Raw genomic sequence first — 20,573 nt, 5'->3', positions numbered from 1 at the left:
CCCCCCTCCCTACTGTACACCTCATCTCTCTCCTCATCCCTACTGTACACCTCTCTCTCCTCATCCCTACTGTCCATCTCTCTCTCTCCCCCTCCTCATACTGTACACCTCTCTCTCTCTCCTCCTCCCTACTGTACACCTCTCTCTCTCTCCTCATCCCTACGGTCCACCTCTCTCTCTCTCCTCATCCCTACTGTACAGCTCTCTCTCTCCCCCCTCCCTACTGTACAGCTCTCTCTCTCCCCCTCCCTACTGTCCACCTCTCTCCCTCTCGTCCTCCCTACTGTACACCTCTCTCTCTCCTCCTCCCTACTGTACACCTCTCTCCCTCTCGTCTTCCCTACTGTACACCTCTCTCTCTCTCCTCCTCTCTACTGTACACCTCTCTCTTTCTCCCCTCCTCCCTACTGTACACCTCTCTCTCTCTCTCTCTCTCTCTCTCTCTCTCTCTCTCTCTCTCTCCTCTCTCTCCTCTCTCTCTTCTCTCTCTCTCTCTCTCTCTCTCTCTCTTCTCTCTCTCTCTCTCTCTCTCTCTCTCTCTCTCTCTCTCTCTCTCTCTCTCTCTCTCTCTCTCTCTCTCTCTCTCTCCCTCCTCCTCCTCCTCCTCCCTACTGTACACCTCTCTCTCTCTCTCTCTCTCCTCCTCCTCCTCCTCCTCCTCCTCCCTACTGTACACCTCTCTCTCTCTAATCCCTTTAACAGAATGTCTCTCTCACCTCCTTGCGGCTCTCGTCCAGTTCCTTGGCATTCTCTACGGTCACCATGGTGCTGTTGGAGTTGGGCAGGTAGGCCACGGTGCCCGCCACATGTTGGCCCCATCCTGGCAGTTCTCACTGGGCATCATTCCCACCGCCCCTCCCCTTGGTGGGAACTTTCCGTCCATAATCATCTCGAAGCCTTTCGGAGTTGTGTCCCCCTCCGTCTCCACGACGATGCCGTGCTTGTCGGCGCGGTAACGCTTGGCCATGTACTTGTAGAAAAGCAGGCGTCGGTCGGCGATCCAGGCCAGGATCACACACACTGGGAAGTAGAGCAGGGTGACCAGGGCCTCCCACACCTGAACACAAACAAAGACAGGGGACCATTACAAGACATACATCCGAACTGGGATGAATTGTTTTATACACATTTGCTAACACACACACACCTCCACTACTCCGGGTGAGATGACAGAGAGGGATGAGGAAGAGCCAGATATAGGCAAAGATACTCCAGAAGGCTGTGATGAAGAACACGCGCAGGTGTTTGATCTTCCTGGTCTCTCCTTCAGGATGACCCACACACAGATGGCGATGATCACAAACATGTTGAAGGCGGCGCTGCCCACGATGGTGCCAGGGCCCAGCTCACCCGCCTCAAACCCATGTCCACACACCTAACCCCAGGAGACAGAGGAGAGAAATACTTTTAGAGAACTGTTAGTATAAATCAAAAAGGCCATGTACAAATTGTACCTAAATGTTATATTGGTAAGATTTGACAATACGTTTTTAAAGTAGATATCCGTTTCATTTTCAGCTTCATTCCAGTATAATACACTGCTGCTGATATGATGTCGCTGGGAGGGGGGTGTTATGATGTGACACCCATTTATGAGATGTGGTCGGGGGAGTCTTTATGATGTGACACCCACGTATGAGATGTGGTAGGGGGAGTCTTTATGATGTGACACCCGCTTATGAGTTGTGGTCGGGGGAGTCTTTATGATGTGACACCCATTTATGAGTTGTGGTCGGGGGAGTCTTTATGATGTGACACCCACTTATGAGTTGTGGTCGGGGGAGTCTTTATGATGTGACACCCGCTTATGAGTTGTGGTCGGGGGAGTCTTTATGATGTGACACCCGCTTATGAGTTGTGGTCGGGGGAGTCTTTATGATGTGACACCCGCTTATGAGTTGTGGTCAGGGGAGTCTTTATGATGTGACACCCGCTTATGAGTTGTGGTCGGGGGAGTCTTTATGATGTGACACCCACCTCTATGACGACAGCAGGATCTCTGGGGCGGGAGGAGCCTAGAGCCATCAGAGTCAGGTTGGACACCGTCTCGTTCCAGATACGTACAGTGGCCACAGACGTCTCTCCACCTGGCATGGTGATGGTTACCTCCTTCTCCTGCAGGACAGACAGAGAGGGGGGGGGGGGGGGGGTCACACACACAGGTCATCACTCTATTCCCCCTCCATCACACTCCAGTATCTCACCACCAGACTCATACATATCTTCATCTCATTTAGACAGTTACTGTAAAAGAAGAAAGAAAAACTGCTCATAGGCCTGAGATGGGGAAGTAGTGGGAACCTGGAGATTTCATTCTTCTCCACATATAAGCATGACGGATGGTATTTACAGTATCCTGCCACGAGGGAGGACGTGTCCCCGAATGCCTGACAGAAGGGAGAGGGGACAATCTGTTATTCTAATCAAATCAAATTGATTTGTCACATACACATGGTTAGCAGATGTGCGTGCGAGTGTAGAGAAATGTGTGTGCTTCTAGTTCCGACAATGCAGCAATATCTAACGAGTAATCTAACTTAACAATTTCACAACAATTACCATATACACACACAAAGGAATGAATAAGAATATGTACATAAAAAGAATATATGAATGAGTGATGGTTATAGCACGGCATAGGCAAGATGCAGTAGATGGTATCGAGTACAGTATATACATATGAGATGAGTAATGTAGTGTAGTGTAGTGTATGTAAACATTATATGAAGTGGCATTGTTTTAAAGTTGCTAGTGATACATTTTTTACATCAATCTTTCCATTATTAAAGTGGCTGGAGTTGAGTCAGTGTGTTGGCAGCAGCCACTCAATGTTAGTGGTGGCTGTTTAACAGTCTGATGGCCTTGAGATAGAAGCTGTTTTTCAGTCTCCGGTCCCAGCTTTGATGCACCTGTACTGATCTCGCCTTGGATGATAGCGGGGTGAACAGGCAGTGGCTCGGGTGGTTGTTTGTCCTGATGATCTTGTTGGCCTTCCTGTGAATCGGATGGTGTAGGTGTCCTGGAGGGCAGGTAGTTTTCCCCGGTGATGCGTTGTGTGCAGACCTCACTACCCTCTGGAGAGCCTTACGGTTGTGGGCGGACCAGTTGCCGTACCAGGCGGTGATACAGCCCGACAGGATGCTCTCGATTGTGCATCTGTAAAAGTTGGGGAGTGTTCTGAGGTTGAAGAGGCGCTGTTGCGCCTTCTTCACCACGCTGTCTGTGTGGGTGGACCATTTCAGTTTGTCCGTGATGTGCACGCCGAGGAACTTAACTTTCTACCCTCTCCACTACTGTCCCATCGATGTGGATAGGGGGCTGCTCCCTCTGCTGTTTCCTGAAGTCCACGATCATCTCCTTGTTTTGTTGACGTTGAGTGTGAGGTTATTTTCCTGACACCACACTCCGAGGGCCCTCACCTCCTCCCTGTAGGCCATCTCATCATTGTTGGTAATCAAGCCTACCACTGTAGTGTCGTCTGCAAACTTGATGATTGAGTTGTAGGCGTGCATGGCCACGCAGTCGTGGGTGAACTGGGAGTCCAGGAGAGGGCTGAGAACGCACCCTTGTGGGGCCCCAGTTGAGGATCAGCGGGGTGGAGATGTTGTTACCTACCCTAGTGATCTAGTGAATGGAAGAGTGATGGACGACGGGCTATGGAGAAGTTTCAGGTTTATTAGTTGGATGCATGGGATACACCGTCCTACGAAATGCTGACTTGCAGGTTCCTTTACATTTACAGTGACCTTGAGATGTGGGGTTGGTTCATTTTACTGCAGTGGGCTAAATCAGGGTCACACAGAGTGTTTCTTGGTAGTTGTAAAACAAATCTACTTTGAAACAAAAGTATACACCTCACACACATGGTTATGGGCTTAAAGAAAAAGAAGACACCTGTACCATGTCAGATATAGAGTTTAAATGTATTACTGAGAGGGCCTGTGCTCCTTGCCAGAGAGAGCCAGGCCTGTGCTCCTTGCCAGAGAGAGCCAGGGCTGTGCTCTTGCCAGAGAGAGCCAGGCTGTGCTCCTTGCCAGAGAGAGCCAGGCCTGTGCTCCTTTCCGCCAGCATAAGATCCAGACAATCTCAGTGTGCTTAGTCTTGCACAACCTCAGGACAAACACTGGAAAATCCTCCCTGTTATAATACAATACACTACAATACACTCCAATTAGGCCAATGGGTGGTCTGAATCCTTCATAATGGATGCACTTCTGGTAATACTATCATAGTAGATGCTTGCATTATGAACTCATGAAAACAATTGTGTAGAATTTGCTCGGTCAAAGAGAAAAATGTAAAAGGGAGAAATCTATGCTATTCCAATTCCATCATGAGCAATGATGTTGAACGCATGCTTGGCTATAAAGAGGACAATATTATGAACAGATACAGTTTGAAGTCGGAAGTTTACACACACCTTAGCCAAATACATTTAAACTCAGTTTTTCACAATTCCAGACATTTAATCCTAGTTAAAATTCCGGTCCGTTAGGATCACCACGTTTATTTTAAGAATGTGAAATGGTCAGAATAATAGTAGAAAGAATGATTATTTCATCATCACATTCCCAGTGGGTCAGAAGTTTACATACACTCAATTAGTATTTGTAGCATTGCCTTTAAATTGTTGAACTTGGGTCAAATGTTTTGGGTTAGTCCTCCACAAGCTTCCCACAGTAAGTTGGGTGAATTTTGGCCCATTCCTCCTGACAGAGCTGGTTGTAGCGGAGTCAGGTTTGTAGGCCTCCTTGCTCACACACGCTTTTTCAGTTCTGCCCACAAATTTTCTATAGGATATGTGGAGTAGGCTATGTGATGGCCGACTTTGTTGTCCTTTAGAAGTATGCTTGGGGTCATTGTCCATTTGGAAGACCCATTTGCAAGACCCATTTGCAAGACCCATTTGCAACCAAGCTTTAACTTCCTGACTGATGTCTTAAGATGTTGCAACAATATATCCACATAATTTTCCTACCTCATGACGCCATATATTTTGTGAAGTGCATAGTCCCTCCTGCAGCAAAGCACCCCCACAACATGATGCTGCCACCCCCGTGCTTCACGGTTGGGATGGTGTTCTTCAGCTTGCAAGCCTCCCCCTTTTTCCTCCAAACATAAACGATGGTCATTATCACCAAACAGTTCTATTTTTATTTCATCAGACCAGAGGACATTTCTCCAAAAAGTAAGTTCTTGTCCCCATGTGCAGTTGCAACCGTAGTCTGGCTTTTTTATGGTGGTTTTGGAGCAGTGGCTTCTTCCTTTCTGAGCGCTTTCAGGTTATGTCGAAATAGGACTTGTTTTACTGTGGATATAGATACTTTTGTCCTGTTTCCAGCATCTTCACAAGGTCAATTTGCTGTGTTGTTCTGGGATGACTGGCACTTTTCGCACCAAAGTACATTCATCTCTAGGAGACGGAACGCATCTCCTTCCTGAGTGGTATGACGGCTGTTGGGTCCCATGGTGTTTATACTTGCGTACTATTGTTTGTACAGATGAACTGGTACCTTCAGGCGTTTGGAAATTGCTCCCAAGGATGAAAACCAGACATGTGGAGGTCTACAATTGTTTTATGAGGTCTTGGCTGATTTCTTTTGATTTTCCATGTGTCAAGCAAAGAGCACTGAGTTTGAAGGTAGGCCTTGAAATACATCAACAGGTACACCTCCAATTGACTCAAAATTATGTCATTAGCCCATCAGAAGCTTCTAAAGCCATAAAATAATTTTCTGGAATTTTCCAAGCTGTTTAAAAGGCAGCAGTCAACTTAGTGTATGTAAACTTTTCATGCACTGGAATTGTGATACAGTGAATTATAAGTGAAATAATTAATTACTTGTCTCATGCACAAAGTAGTGTCCTAACCGACTTGCCAAAACTATAGTTGTTAACAAGAAATTTGTGGATGGAGTGGTGTGAAAAACGAGTTTTAATGACTCCAACCTAAGTGCATGTAAACTTCCGACTTCAACTGTAACTAGTAAATTCACAATGGTTTTCGATGGCCCCAACAATGAACTGAAATGGATAATCATTAGCAGGTTAATTGTTATTTGAATCGATTCCAGGGCTAGAATCTACTTCAGTTGTTGAAAAAAAAACTCTCGTCAGCAGAGAAATCCAATTTTAAACAATGTCAAATAGTCTGGACCAATTATCTGAAGCTTTAAATCAGATGGAACCAATAATTCAATACACTAAGTCTCCTATTATTTTCCAATCTTTTGGTTCTGAACAGAACCACCATATTTTTCATTTCGCTCCACTGTTCCGACCAGCTAAATAAATTCTGAACCAGTTCGAACTTAAAAAAGTACCTGTTTATATCGTTCCTTCCTTTTTAACTAGCATTGAAAATCTATTATTCTCTAATAAAAAATTGGTTTAATATCTTTTAAATAAAAAACGAAACAATTACAAAACATACAAACTGACATCACACAACCCTCAACTACAAACACCCAGAACCACATGATGACATCCAAACAACCCTCAACTACACAACACCCCAGAACCAACCTGGATGACATCACACAACCCTAAACTACATAACACCCAGAACCACCTGATGACATCACACAACCCCTCAACTACATAACACCCGAACCACCTGATGACANCCTACTGTACACCTCTCTCTTTCTCCCTCCTCCCTACTGTACACCTCTCTCCTCTCTTCTCTCTCTCTCTTCTCTCTTCTCTCTCTCCTCTCTCTCTCTCTCTCTCTCTCTCTCTCTCTCTCTCTCTCTCTCTCTCTCCTCTCTCTCTCTCTCTCTCTCTATCTCTCTCTCTCTCTCTCTCTCCTCTCTCTCTCTTCTCTCTCTCTCTCTCTCTCTCTCTCTCTCTCTCTCTCTCTCTCTCTCCCTCCTCCTCCTCCTCCTCCCTACTGTACACTCTCTCTCTCTCTCTCTCTCCTCCTCCTCCTCCTCCTCCTCCTCCCTACTGTACACCTCTCTCTCTCTAATCCCTTTAACAGAATGTCTCTCTCACCTCCTTGCGGCTCTCGTCCAGTTCCTTGGCATTCTCTACGGTCACCATGGTGCTGTTGGAGTTGGGCAGGTAGGCCACGGTGCCCGCCACATTGTTGGCCCCATCCTGGCAGTTCTCACTGGGCATCATTCCCACCGCCCCCTCCCCTTGGTGGAACTTTCCGTCCATAATCATCTCGAAGCCTTTCGGAGTTGTGTCCCCCTCCGTCTCCACGACGATGCCGTGCTTGTCGGCGCGGTAACGCTTGGCCATGTACTTGTAGAAAAGCAGGCGTCGGTCGGCGATCCAGGCCAGGATCACACACACTGGGAAGTAGAGCAGGGTGACCAGGGCCTCCCACACCTGAACACAAACAAAGACAGGGGACCATTACAAGACATACATCCGAACTGGGATGAATTGTTTTATACACATTTGCTAACACACACACACCTCCACTACTCCGGGTGAGATGACAGAGAGGATGAGGAAGAGCCAGATATAGGCAAAGATACTCCAGAAGGCTGTGATGAAGAACACGCGCAGGTGTTTGATCTTCCTGGTCTCTCCTTCAGGGATGACCCACACACAGATGGCGATGATCACAAACATGTTGAAGGCGGCGCTGCCCACGATGGTGCCAGGGCCCAGCTCACCCGCCTCAAACCCATGTCCACACACCTAACCCCAGGAGACAGAGGAGAGAAATACTTTTAGAGAACTGTTAGTATAAATCAAAAAGGCCATGTACAAATTGTACCTAAATGTTATATTGGTAAGATTTGACAATACGTTTAAAGTAGATATCCGTTTCATTTTCAGCTTCATTCCAGTATAATACACTGCTGCTGATATGATGTCGCTGGGAGGGGGTGTTTATGATGTGACACCCATTTATGAGATGTGGTCGGGGGAGTCTTTATGATGTGACACCCACGTATGAGATGTGGTCGGGGGAGTCTTTATGATGTGACACCCGCTTATGAGTTGTGGTCGGGGGAGTCTTTATGATGTGACACCCATTTATGAGTTGTGGTCGGGGGAGTCTTTATGATGTGACACCCACTTATGAGTTGTGGTCGGGGGAGTCTTTATGATGTGACACCCGCTTATGAGTTGTGGTCGGGGGAGTCTTTATGATGTGACACCCGCTTATGAGTTGTGGTCGGGGGAGTCTTTATGATGTGACACCCGCTTATGAGTTGTGGTCAGGGGAGTCTTTATGATGTGACACCCGCTTATGAGTTGTGGTCGGGGGAGTCTTTATGATGTGACACCCACCTCTATGACCGACAGCAGGATCTCTGGGGCGGAGGAGCCTAGAGCCATCAGAGTCAGGTTGGACACCGTCTCGTTCCAGATACGTACAGTGGCCACAGACGTCTCTCCACCTGGCATGGTGATGGTTACCTCCTTCTCCTGCAGGACAGACAGAGAGGGGGGGGGGGGGGGGTCACACACACAGGTCATCACTCTATTCCCCCTCCATCACACTCCAGTATCTCACCACCAGACTCATACATATCTTCATCTCATTTAGACAGTTACTGTAAAAGAAGAAAGAAAAACTGCTCATAGGCCTGAGATGGGGAGTAGTGGGAACCTGGAGATTTCATTCTTCTCCACATATAAGCATGACGGATGGTATTTACAGTATCCTGCCACGAGGGAGGACGTGTCCCCGAATGCCTGACAGAAGGAGAGGGGACAATCTGTTATTCTAATCAAATCAAATTTGATTTGTCACATACACATGGTTAGCAGATGTGCGTGCGAGTGTAGAGAAATGTGTGTGCTTCTAGTTCCGACAATGCAGCAATATCTAACGAGTAATCTAACTTAACAATTTCACAACAATTACCATATACACACACAAAAGGAATGAATAAGAATATGTACATAAAAGAATATATGAATGAGTGATGGTATAGCACGGCATAGGCAAGATGCAGTAGATGGTATCGAGTACAGTATATACATATGAGATGAGTAATGTAGTGTAGTGTAGTGTATGTAAACATTATATGAAGTGGCATTGTTTAAAGTTGCTAGTGATACATTTTTTACATCAATCTTTCCATTATTAAAGTGGCTGGAGTTGAGTCAGTGTGTTGGCAGCAGCCACTCAATGTTAGTGGTGGCTGTTTAACAGTCTGATGGCCTTGAGATAGAAGCTGTTTTTCAGTCTCTCGGTCCCAGCTTTGATGCACCTGTACTGATCTCGCCTTCTGGATGATAGCGGGGTGAACAGGCAGTGGCTCGGGTGGTTGTTGTCCTTGATGATCTTGTTGGCCTTCCTGTGACATCGGATGGTGTAGGTGTCCTGGAGGGCAGGTAGTTTTCCCCCGGTGATGCGTTGTGCAGACCTCACTACCCTCTGGAGAGCCTTACGGTTGTGGGCGGACCAGTTGCCGTACCAGGCGGTGATACAGCCCGACAGGATGCTCTCGATTGTGCATCTGTAAAAGTTGGGGAGTGTTCTGAGGTTGAAGAGGCGCTGTTGCGCCTTCTTCACCACGCTGTCTGTGTGGGTGGACCATTTCAGTTTGTCCGTGATGTGCACGCCGAGGAACTTAACTTTCTACCCTCTCCACTACTGTCCCATCGATGTGGATAGGGGGCTGCTCCCTCTGCTGTTTCCTGAAGTCCACGATCATCTCCTCTGTTTTGTTGACGTTGAGTGTGAGGTTATTTTCCTGACACCACACTCCGAGGGCCCTCACCTCCTCCCTGTAGGCCATCTCATCATTGTTGGTAATCAAGCCTACCACTGTAGTGTCGTCTGCAAACTTGATGATTGAGTTGTAGGCGTGCATGGCCACGCAGTCGTGGGTGAACTGGGAGTCCAGGAGAGGGCTGAGAACGCACCCTTGTGGGGCCCCAGTGTTGAGGATCAGCGGGGTGGAGATGTTGTTACCTACCCTAGTGATCTAGTGAATGGAAGAGTGATGGACGACGGGCTATGGAGAAGTTTCAGGTTTTATTAGTTGGATGCATGGGATACACCGTCCTACGAAATGCTGACTTGCAGGTTCCTTTACATTTACAGTGACCTTGAGATGTGGGGTTGGTTCATTTTACTGCAGTGGGCTAAATCAGGGTCACACAGAGTGTTTCTTGGTAGTTGTAAAACAAATCTACTTTGAAACAAAAGTATACACCTCACACACATGGTTATGGGCTTAAAGAAAAGAAGACACCTGTACCATGTCAGATATAGAGTTTAAATGTATTACTGAGAGGGCCTGTGCTCCTTGCCAGAGAGAGCCAGGCCTGTGCTCCTTGCCAGAGAGAGCCAGGCCTGTGCTCCTTGCCAGAGAGAGCCAGGCCTGTGCTCCTTGCCAGAGAGAGCCAGGCCTGTGCTCCTTTCCGCCAGCATAAGATCCAGACAATCTCAGTGTGCTTAGTCTTGCACAACCTCAGGACAAACACTGGAAAATCCTCCCTGTTATAATACAATACACTACAATACACTCCAATTAGGCCACTGGGGTGGTCTGAATCCTTCATAATGGATGCACTTCTGGTAATTACTATCCTAGTAGATGCTTGCATTATGAACTCATGAAAACAATTGTGTAGAATTTGCTCGGTCAAAGAGAAAATTGTAAAAGGGAGAAATCTATGCTATTCCAATTCCATCATGAGCAATGATGTTGAACGCATGCTTGGCTATAAAGAGGACAATATTATGAACAGATACAGTTGAAGTCGGAAGTTTACACACACCTTAGCCAAATACATTTAAACTCAGTTTTTCACAATTCCAGACATTTAATCCTAGTTAAAATTCCCGGTCAGTTAGGATCACCACGTTATTTTAAGAATGTGAAATGGTCAGAATAATAGTAGAAAGAATGATTTATTTCATCATCACATTCCCAGTGGGTCAGAAGTTTACATACACTCAATTAGTATTTGGTAGCATTGCCTTTAAATTGTTGAACTTGGGTCAAATGTTTTGGGTAGTCCTCCACAAGCTTCCCACAGTAAGTTGGGTGAATTTTGGCCCATTCCTCCTGACAGAGCTGGTGTAGCGGAGTCAGGTTTGTAGGCCTCCTTGCTCACACACGCTTTTTCAGTTCTGCCCACAAATTTTCTATAGGATTGAGGTCAGGCTATGTGATGGCCGACTTTGTTGTCCTTTAGAAGTATGCTTGGGGTCATTGTCCATTTGGAAGACCCATTTGCAAGACCCATTTGCAAGACCCATTTGCAACCAAGCTTTAACTTCCTGACTGATGTCTTAAGATGTTGCAACAATATATCCACATAATTTTCCTACCTCATGACGCCATCTATTTTGTGAAGTGCATTAGTCCCTCCTGCAGCAAAGCACCCCCACAACATGATGCTGCCACCCCCGTGCTTCACGGTTGGGATGGTGTTCTTCAGCTTGCAAGCCTCCCCCTTTTTCCTCCAAACATAACGATGGTCATTATCACCAAACAGTTCTATTTTTATTTCATCAGACCAGAGGACATTTCTCCAAAAAGTAAGTTCTTTGTCCCCATGTGCAGTTGCAAACCGTAGTCTGGCTTTTTTATGGTGGTTTTGGAGCAGTGGCTTCTTCCTTTCTGAGCGCTTTCAGGTTATGTCGAAATAGGACTTGTTTTACTGTGGATATAGATACTTTTGTTCCTGTTTCCAGCATCTTCACAAGGTCAATTTGCTGTTGTTCTGGGATTGACTGGCACTTTTCGCACCAAAGTACATTCATCTCTAGGAGACGGAACGCATCTCCTTCCTGAGTGGTATGACGGCTGTGTGGTCCCATGGTGTTTATACTTGCGTACTATTGTTTGTACAGATGAACGTGGTACCTTCAGGCGTTTGGAAATTGCTCCCAAGGATGAACCAGACATGTGGAGGTCTACAATTGTTTTATGAGGTCTTGGCTGATTTCTTTTGATTTTCCCATGATGTCAAGCAAAGAGGCACTGAGTTTGAAGGTAGGCCTTGAAATACATCCACAGGTACACCTCCAATTGACTCAAATTATGTCAATTAGCCCATCAGAAGCTTCTAAAGCCATAAAATAATTTTCTGGAATTTTCCAAGCTGTTTAAAAGGCAGTCAACTTAGTGTATGTAAACTTTTCATGCACTGGAATTGTGATACAGTGAATTATAAGTGAAATAATTAATTACTTGTCTCATGCACAAAGTAGATGTCCTAACCGACTTGCCAAAACTATAGTTTGTTAACAAGAAATTTGTGGAGTGGTTGAAAAACGAGTTTTAATGACTCCAACCTAAGTGCATGTAAACTTCCGACTTCAACTGTAACTAGTAAATTCACAATGGTTTTCGATGGCCCAACAATGAACTGAAATGGAATAATCATTAGCAGGTTAATTGATTATTGAATCGATTCCAGGGCTAGAATCTACTTCAGTTTGTTGAAAAAAAAACTCTCGTCAGCAGAGAAATCCAATTTATAACAATGTCAAATAGTCTGGACCAATTATCTGAAGCTTTAAATCAGATGGAACCAATAATTCAATACACTAAGTCTCCTATTATTTTCCAATCTTTTGGTTCTGAACAGAACCACCATATTTTTCATTTCGCTCCACTGTTCCGACCAGCTAAATAAATTCTGAACCAGTTCGAACTTTAAAAAGTACCTGTTTATATCGTTCCTTCCTTTTTAACTAGCATTGAAAATCTATTATTCTCTAATAAAAAAATTGTTTTAATATCTTTTTAAAAAAACGAACAATTACAAAACATACAAACGACATCACACAACCCTCAACTACATAACACCCAGAACCACCTGATGACATCACACAACCCTCAACTACATAACACCCAGAACCACCTGATGACATCACACAACCCTCAACTACATAACACCCAGAACCACCTGATGACATCACACAACCCTCAACTACATAACACCCAGAACCACCTGATGACATCACACAACCCTCAACTCCATAACACCCAGAACCACCTGATGACATCACACAACCCTCAACTACATAACACCCAGAACCACCTGATGACATCACACAACCCTCAACTCCATAACACCCAGAACCACCTGATGACATCACACAACCCTCAACTCCATAACACCCAGAACCATCTGATGACATCACACAACCCTCAACTACATAACACCCAGAACCACCTGATGACATCACACAACCCTCAACTCCATAACACCCAGAACCACCTGATGACATCACACAACCCTCAACTACATAACACCCAGAACCACCTGATGACATCACACAACCCTCAACTACATAACACCCAGAACCACCTGATGACATCACACAACCCTCAACTCCATAACACCCAGAACCACCTGATGACATCACACAACCCTCAACTCCATAACACCCAGAACCACCTGATGACATCACACAACCCTCAACTACATAACACCCAGAACCACCTGATGACATCACACAACCCTCAACTCCATAACACCCAGAACCACCTGATGACATCACACAACCCTCAACTACATAACACCCAGAACCACCTGATGACATCACACAACCCTCAACTCCATAACACCCAGAACCACCTGATGACATCACACAACCCTCAACTACATAACACCCAGAACCACCTGATGACATCACACAACCCTCAACTCCATAACACCCAGAACCACCTGATGACATCACACAACCCTCAACTACATAACACCCAGAACCACCTGATGACATCACACAACCCTCAACTACATAACACCCAGAACCACCTGATGACATCACACAACCCTCAACTCCATAACACCCAGAACCACCTGATGACATCACACAACCCTCAACTACATAACACCCAGAACCACCTGATGACATCACACAACCCTCAACTCCATAACACCCAGAACCACCTGATGACATCACACAACCCTCAACTCCATAACACCCAGAACCACCTGATGACATCACACAACCCTCAACTCCATAACACCCAGAACCACCTGATGACATCACACAACCCTCAACTACATAACACATGCCCAGAACCACCTGATGACATCACACAACCCTCAACTCCATAACACATGCCCAGAACCACCTGATGACATCACACAACCCTCAACTCCATAACACATGCCCAGAACCACCTGATGACATCACACAACCCTCAACTACATAACACATGCCCAGAACCACCTGATGACATCACACAACCCTCAACTACATAACACATGCCCAGAACCACCTGATGACATCACACAACCCTCAACTACATAACACATGCCCAGAACCACCTGATGACATCACACAACCCTCAACTACATAACACATGCCCAGAACCACCTGATGACATCACACAACCCTCAACTACATAACACCCAGAACCACCTGATGACATCACACAACCCTCAACTACATAACACCCAGAACCACCTGATGACATCACACAACCCTCAACTACATAACACCCAGAACCACCTGATGACATCACACAACCCTCAACTACATAACACCCAGAACTACCTGATGACATCACACAACCCTCAACTACATAACACATGCCCAGAACCACCTGATGACATCACACAACCCTCAACTCCATAACACATGCCCAGAACCACCTGATGACATCACACAACCCTCAACTACATAACACCCAGAACCACCTGATGACATCACACAACCCTCAACTACATAACACCCAGAACCACCTGATGACATCACACAACCCTCAACTACATAACACCCAGAACCACCTGATGACATCACACAACCCTCAACTCCATAACACCCAGAACCACATGATGACATCACACAACCCTCAACTACATAACACATGCCCAGAACCACCTGATGACATCACACAACCCTCAACTACATAACACATGCCCAGAACCACCTGATGACATCACACAACCCTCAACTCCATAACACATGCCCAGAACCACCTGATGACATCACACAACCCTCAACTACATAACACATGCCCAGAACCACCTGATGACATCACACAACCCTCAACTACATAACACATGCCCAGAACCACCTGATGACATCACACAACCCTCAACTACATAACACATGCCCAGAACCACCTGATGACATCACACAACCCTCAACTACATAACACATGCCCAGAACCACCTGATGACATCACACAACCCTCAACTACATAACACATGCCCAGAACCACCTGATGACATCACACAACCCTCAACTACATAACACATGCCCAGAACCACCTGATGACATCACACAACCCTCAACTACATAACACATGCCCAGAACCACCTGATGACATCACTCTCCGCCACATGGCCTCAAACTGCACCATGTTGTTTCTCTCCGTCAGAGGGGGAAGTGCAGGTATCTTACACCCACACACACTGGCAAAGAGTTTCAGCTTGCAGGCAGACACTGGACACAGTTTCCGAGTGACAGAGTGAGGGCTTTTTGCATAGCTGCTTTGTTGCGTCATTTTGTGGCACTAGAAAAACATGCCCAGAACATAAAGTAACTCTCTGAACCAGTTCCCGTGCTTTTAAAATAAAGGTTCTGCTGCAGAACTGTATCACTCTCATTCTCGGGTTCCGTTTCTTCAAAATGTTCATTACTTTCCGGTTTTCGGTTCGGTTCTCTGAACCGGTTCCAACCCAAGGGTAGAATCTCTTTCAGTTTATTGAGTCAGCAGAGAAATATTGAAATATTGGAATTCCATATGGCCCCAGAGTCAGTCACTACAAGAAATGTAGAAACCCAAACATAGAAATAACACGTTCATTTGAGCTGTCTGTGGTAACACCGAGAAGCAAGGCGGCATTCCTGGAGATGGAAACTGTTATGTCTATCACCCCTGCAGAGGCGAGTTTTACAATGCCTTTATTATAGAGTGTTTCGATGTTCACTGTGTTTGAGTGACAGTTAATGTAGTCTAGGGAGAGGTGAGAAAGGAGAGCCAACCACTGGGTCTAAGAGTGGGAGAGCTCTCTCTGTAAAAATAGCATCTCTTCATTCTGTTTCTATGTCATTTTCATTCTGTAGTGAATGAGACGACATCCCTAGTACAATGCTTTAACAACTCTATCATATGGATCAATCTGTCCCACGGTACCAACCTGGGAGGTTATGACCTCGATAGAGGCCATGAAGCGGTCTGCGATGATGGACACTCCCAGGAACATGTACATGAGACAGGTGAAGTAGACCACGGCCCTGGCTACCTGGTCGCCCAGCCCGGGGCTCAGGGGCTTCCACACGGGCAGCAGGGTGCCCGGCCTGCACACCACCGGCTGCGAACACTTTGAACTGCTGCCCAGCCCCGTGCTGCTGTTGCTCCAGAACTCCGGAGACATGGAGGGATAGGACATGGTGGAGATGGAGCGGTTCTCTTCCTCTCCTCCTCCTCCTCGTAGAGACTCCAGGGCGCAGGGCGAAGGAAGGGGGAGGAGGAGGAAGAGGAGGAAGGGGACAGAGGCAGAGAGAGCGGTGGAGAGGAGTGCCATGGCGGAGAATGCCGGGGGAAGAGATGGATGAGGCGGACGAAGAGAGAGACGGGGAGAAGATGCAGGGCGTGGCTGGGAGGGGTAGGACTAGCTCACCTAGGAGGAGAGAGAGATGGATAGAACAGTAGGGAGAAGAGAGGGAGAAGAGAGAGAGAACAATACTTGGGTGGAGCCAGCAGCAAACATACACCAGCCTTTCATTGGCCTGTATGGAGTACGAGATAAATAAACCATCTGCCTCAAAATATATATTTTTTTAGCTAAATAAAAATGTTCCACATTTGATAACTGAATCATTATTGTGGTTGACATAGAACAAATTATTTTTAACCATCGTCCTTGTTTCCAGTTGCTGTGGAAGGTTTCCAACTGCAATATGAGAACAAAAATGTCAACATGCACTTGAATAGTAAATGTTAACGTCATGCCCTTGAATCATGAATATAAACCTTTCACGGCTATTCAACTTGAAGGCGCCCACATTGGCGTACATGCTCTCTGCTTTCTATTGACAGGAGAGAGAGAGAGAGAGATAGAGACAGAGAGAGAGAGAGAGACAGAGAGAGAGAGACTGAGTGAGTGAGAGACAGAGAGTGAGAGTGAGAGTGAGAGTGAGAGTGAGAGTGAGAGTGAGAGTGAGAGTGAGAGTGAGAGTGAGAGAGAGAGAGAGAGAGAGAGAGAGAGAGTGAGTGAGAGAGAGAGAGAGACAGAGACAGAGTGAGAGAGAGAGAGAGAGACAGAGAGTGAGAGTGAGAGAGACAGAGAGTGAGAGTGAGAGAGACAGAGACAGAGTGAGAGAGAGCGAGAGAGAGAGAGAGAGTGAGATGGAGAGAGAGACAGAGAGAGAAAGATGGGGGGGGGCTGTCTGAATAGAACACATGGCTCTGAATAGGCTTAAAGCCCAAAGCGGAGGGAGAATGTTGGCCCTGGAGAGAGAGAGAGAGAAAAGGCTGGGGTTTGGATGGGAGAGATAGTTCATGGTGGTTTCTGTGATGACAGTGACAGCGCTGTTCCAACTGGCTTTGTGACAATGTACCAGGCTCTCCACAAAGACCTGTTCCCTCGGTTGAGAACACAATGACCCTGAGAGCCCGAACACTGAGCAGCAAGATACTCAGAAACTCTAACACACTCTCTCTCACTGTAAAAGTGGGTCAGGGTCCATGGCTGACTGGCAGTGTGTTTTTGAAGCAGTATGTACAGAAAGTTAGTTGGTTTTCTTATTTATTCTACTAGGTTGAGACCCAAATGGCATCCTATTTCTTGTATAGTGCACTACTTTTGATCAGGGCCCTCAGGTGCCATTTCATTTGGGATAAAGGCCTAGTGAGTATAATTGTTGAACAGATACACACAACTTTAGGCCTGTACACACACTCACGTATACAGATTGTGAGGGCATTTATGTGTATACAGTATCTGTTATTCAACCATTCTTTCACCAGGTGTTACTTGTGTTCCTGCTCTCTGGGTTCCTGCTCTACAGTGTGTGTAGTTTTTGGGTGCAGTGTGTGAGCACCATCTGCAAGGGAGAATGTGTAGAGCAGAGAGCTAGTTAAGCAGATTACAGGCACAATGTGAGACCTACTGAGGGTAACCTGAGGTGTAGACGTCTGTCCGCACGCACAACCTCTCTCTTTACCCTTCTCCCGCTCTCGTTCTCTCTCTCTCTCTATCGCCTTCTTTATCTTTGTCTCTCACGTTGTCAGTCCAGCTTTAACATTATAGAGCAGCTGAAGGCCCTTGAAAGCATATCCATCTCAATGCACTCGTCTACATACAGTATTATTCACCATGTACCCGGCAACGATGAGTAGGATTGAGTATCCCTATGTCAAGAATGTTATATTGAGAGGCTACCCACAAAACCATCATCTGATGCTTTTGCAATAGGAATAACTCAGGTTATACGCAACTCATCGCTGCTACTGCAGAGTTTCAGTTTATACTCAGTCCGGGCTTCCATGTAATTGGTCTTAACAACAACATAAGATATTTCCCATACGTGTGCGCGTACACATACACACTCACTTAGTAAACACACACTCGCGCGCACACACAATCTTGCCCCAAACACACACACACCTCCAGTGTGCAGTCGTGTTCTGTCTCTCTGTCCCCTCAGACTGACAGTCCAGTCTAGCTGTGTGTTTGCTTAGAGACGAATGTCTAATGATGGAGGGCTGATGTAGTTCCATTTCCAGGAGAATAGAGGGGGGGGGGGCACTGGGGGGAAGAAGGATAGGCTGGCTGCTTACATTGGGCCTGCACTGTTCAGAGAGCAGCACTCTTGATGTCTTTCAAATGGCACCCTATTTCATATAAAGTCCACTACTTTTGACCAGGGCCCATAGGGCTCTGGTGAAAAGAAGTGCACTATATAGGGAATATGTTGCCATTTGGGATGCATTCTCTATTTGATATGTATAGTGTTTGTGTTGTGTTCCTCTGTGACCTGGTAACCAGAGCCATTCCGAGGCTGGGAGACGAGATGGAGGGATGCTGCAGGACAAAAAGAGAAAAAAGGAATCTGAAGAGATGTTTAAATGGGATATGTGATGAAGAGGATGGTTGAGGAGGGGGGAGGTGTCCATGAGAGGAGGGTTGCTGATACTCAGCATGATGGACAAGGAGAAGGGTAAAAATGAATGGAGAGAGAGTGAACAAGAAGGAGAGAGAGAGGCAGAAGAGCAGAGCGAGAGAGGACGAGAGGAAGGGGGTGAGAAAACCATAGAGAGATGAGAGAGAAAGAAAGCCTAAAAATGAAAGAGAGTGGGGTAGTCCTGCCATGACGAGTGTGTTCATAGATATTCTCAGCACGGCCAGAGTGTTTCCATGGCGACCTGGTGAACATTTGGGAGAGTGATCACAGATGGAACGGGAGAGAGAAGAAGAGAGGAAGGGGAGAGAGAAGAAGAGAGGAAGGAGAGAGAAGAGAGGAAGGAGAGAGAGAAGAAGAGAGGAAGGAGAGAGAGAAGAAGAGAGGAAGGAGAGAGAGAAGAAGAGAGGAAGGAGAGAGAGAAGAAGAGAGGAAGGAGAGAGAGAAGAAGAGAGGAAGGATAGAGAGAAGAAGAGAGGAAGGAGAGAGTAGAAGGGAGGAAGGAGGAAACAGAGAGCCTAGGAGAACTCTTTGTCACAAGCATACTGCCTTCCATGGACGTGCCCACTAGTGCCCTGTGGGGCTGGGTATTGTGGGGAAGGGCTCTCCAAGCAGCCTGGTTGGCTAGGCTGGGACTGGTGGCGACTGGGGGCCTGGGGTATGTATAGCTGCCTCAGCAAAACTGCTGAACCGCACTCACATACCACAGCTAAATCACAATGACCCCAGGCTGACCGTAGCCACACACACACACACATACACACGCACGCACACACACACTGGACATTGACAATGGACATTGAATCCAGATGTAGCCAGGTGGTAAAAGCACATAGCTGTATTCATTTGGATCCACTTAGTAGCACTGTCCCTTTAAGAGAGCTGTAAATAATGTGTGCAAGCGGTTATGGGATTGTGCCTCCACAATGTGTAAGAGTGAGAGAAAGCAATTACACTGGAGAGCTGTTGTAATCCATCATGGGGAGCAGACTGGAGAGGAAAGATGGAGGAAGTGGATGAACAGTTGGACAGCTGTGTCTCCCCCTTACACATCTGGACAGCCAATACAGCTATACATATCTGTTGCTAGGCAGGAAGTTAAGTGATACAGGTAATAAACTGTTCCTTCTCCCGTCATGTGACCTAACCTGACCTCGGCCCACATTCCTCACTAATCCACAGCTGTCCACCCTTATCAGTGACTGCAACCATGTGATTGAATTATCCTGTTTCCATCCTGCACAATAGTGGGCGGAATGCACATTAAATTGTGCGATCCCCAATATACCATAGAAGAAGAAGCCATCGTGGGTCCAACGTTACATTGGGTTAATGAAAACGTTTTATTTTCCACTCGTACTGGAATATATCATATTTTGCACAATCTGCAGCGTTTTGTAATATTGATGCCAGATGGTGTGTTAGCCTGTTGATACTTTCAGAATGACATGGGGATGTAAGCACCTTGCTGGCTGAATACCAGGGCTCTCAGAACCACGTTGTGGAGTTGTTAACATTATTTGAAGTGCGAGTAATTATCAGAATG

The 20,573-nt window shown here is 46.3% G+C and overlaps 1 protein-coding gene across 2 annotated transcripts in view; it reads right to left on the bottom strand.

Annotated features, from left to right (window-relative positions):
* LOC109909002 (sodium/calcium exchanger 2-like) overlaps positions 1-20,573 on the bottom strand; it is a 114,210-nt gene that overhangs the window by 31,505 nt on the left and 62,132 nt on the right. Inside the window, exons 2-5 of one of the 2 annotated variants that reach the window (XM_031795955.1) lie at positions 16,042-16,524; positions 8,257-8,394; positions 7,429-7,656; positions 6,997-7,338 (exon numbers count right to left, since the gene is read on the bottom strand). In XM_031795955.1, the coding sequence (XP_031651815.1) occupies positions 6,997-7,338; positions 7,429-7,656; positions 8,257-8,394; positions 16,042-16,428 (1,095 nt within the window). In that variant the 5' untranslated portion in view covers positions 16,429-16,524. Of the gene's footprint in view, positions 1-716; positions 931-6,996; positions 7,339-7,428; positions 7,657-8,256; positions 8,395-16,041; positions 16,525-20,573 lie in introns of those variants that run through there. The other variant, XM_031795954.1, reaches the window with a different exon arrangement.

This window comes from Oncorhynchus kisutch, linkage group LG18 (genome assembly GCF_002021735.2).
Source record: "Oncorhynchus kisutch isolate 150728-3 linkage group LG18, Okis_V2, whole genome shotgun sequence".
In the NCBI taxonomy this organism is placed as follows: Eukaryota; Metazoa; Chordata; class Actinopteri; order Salmoniformes; family Salmonidae; genus Oncorhynchus; species Oncorhynchus kisutch.
Note: the sequence above shows the minus strand (reverse complement) of the source record. Positions and strands in the feature narration are given on the sequence as shown.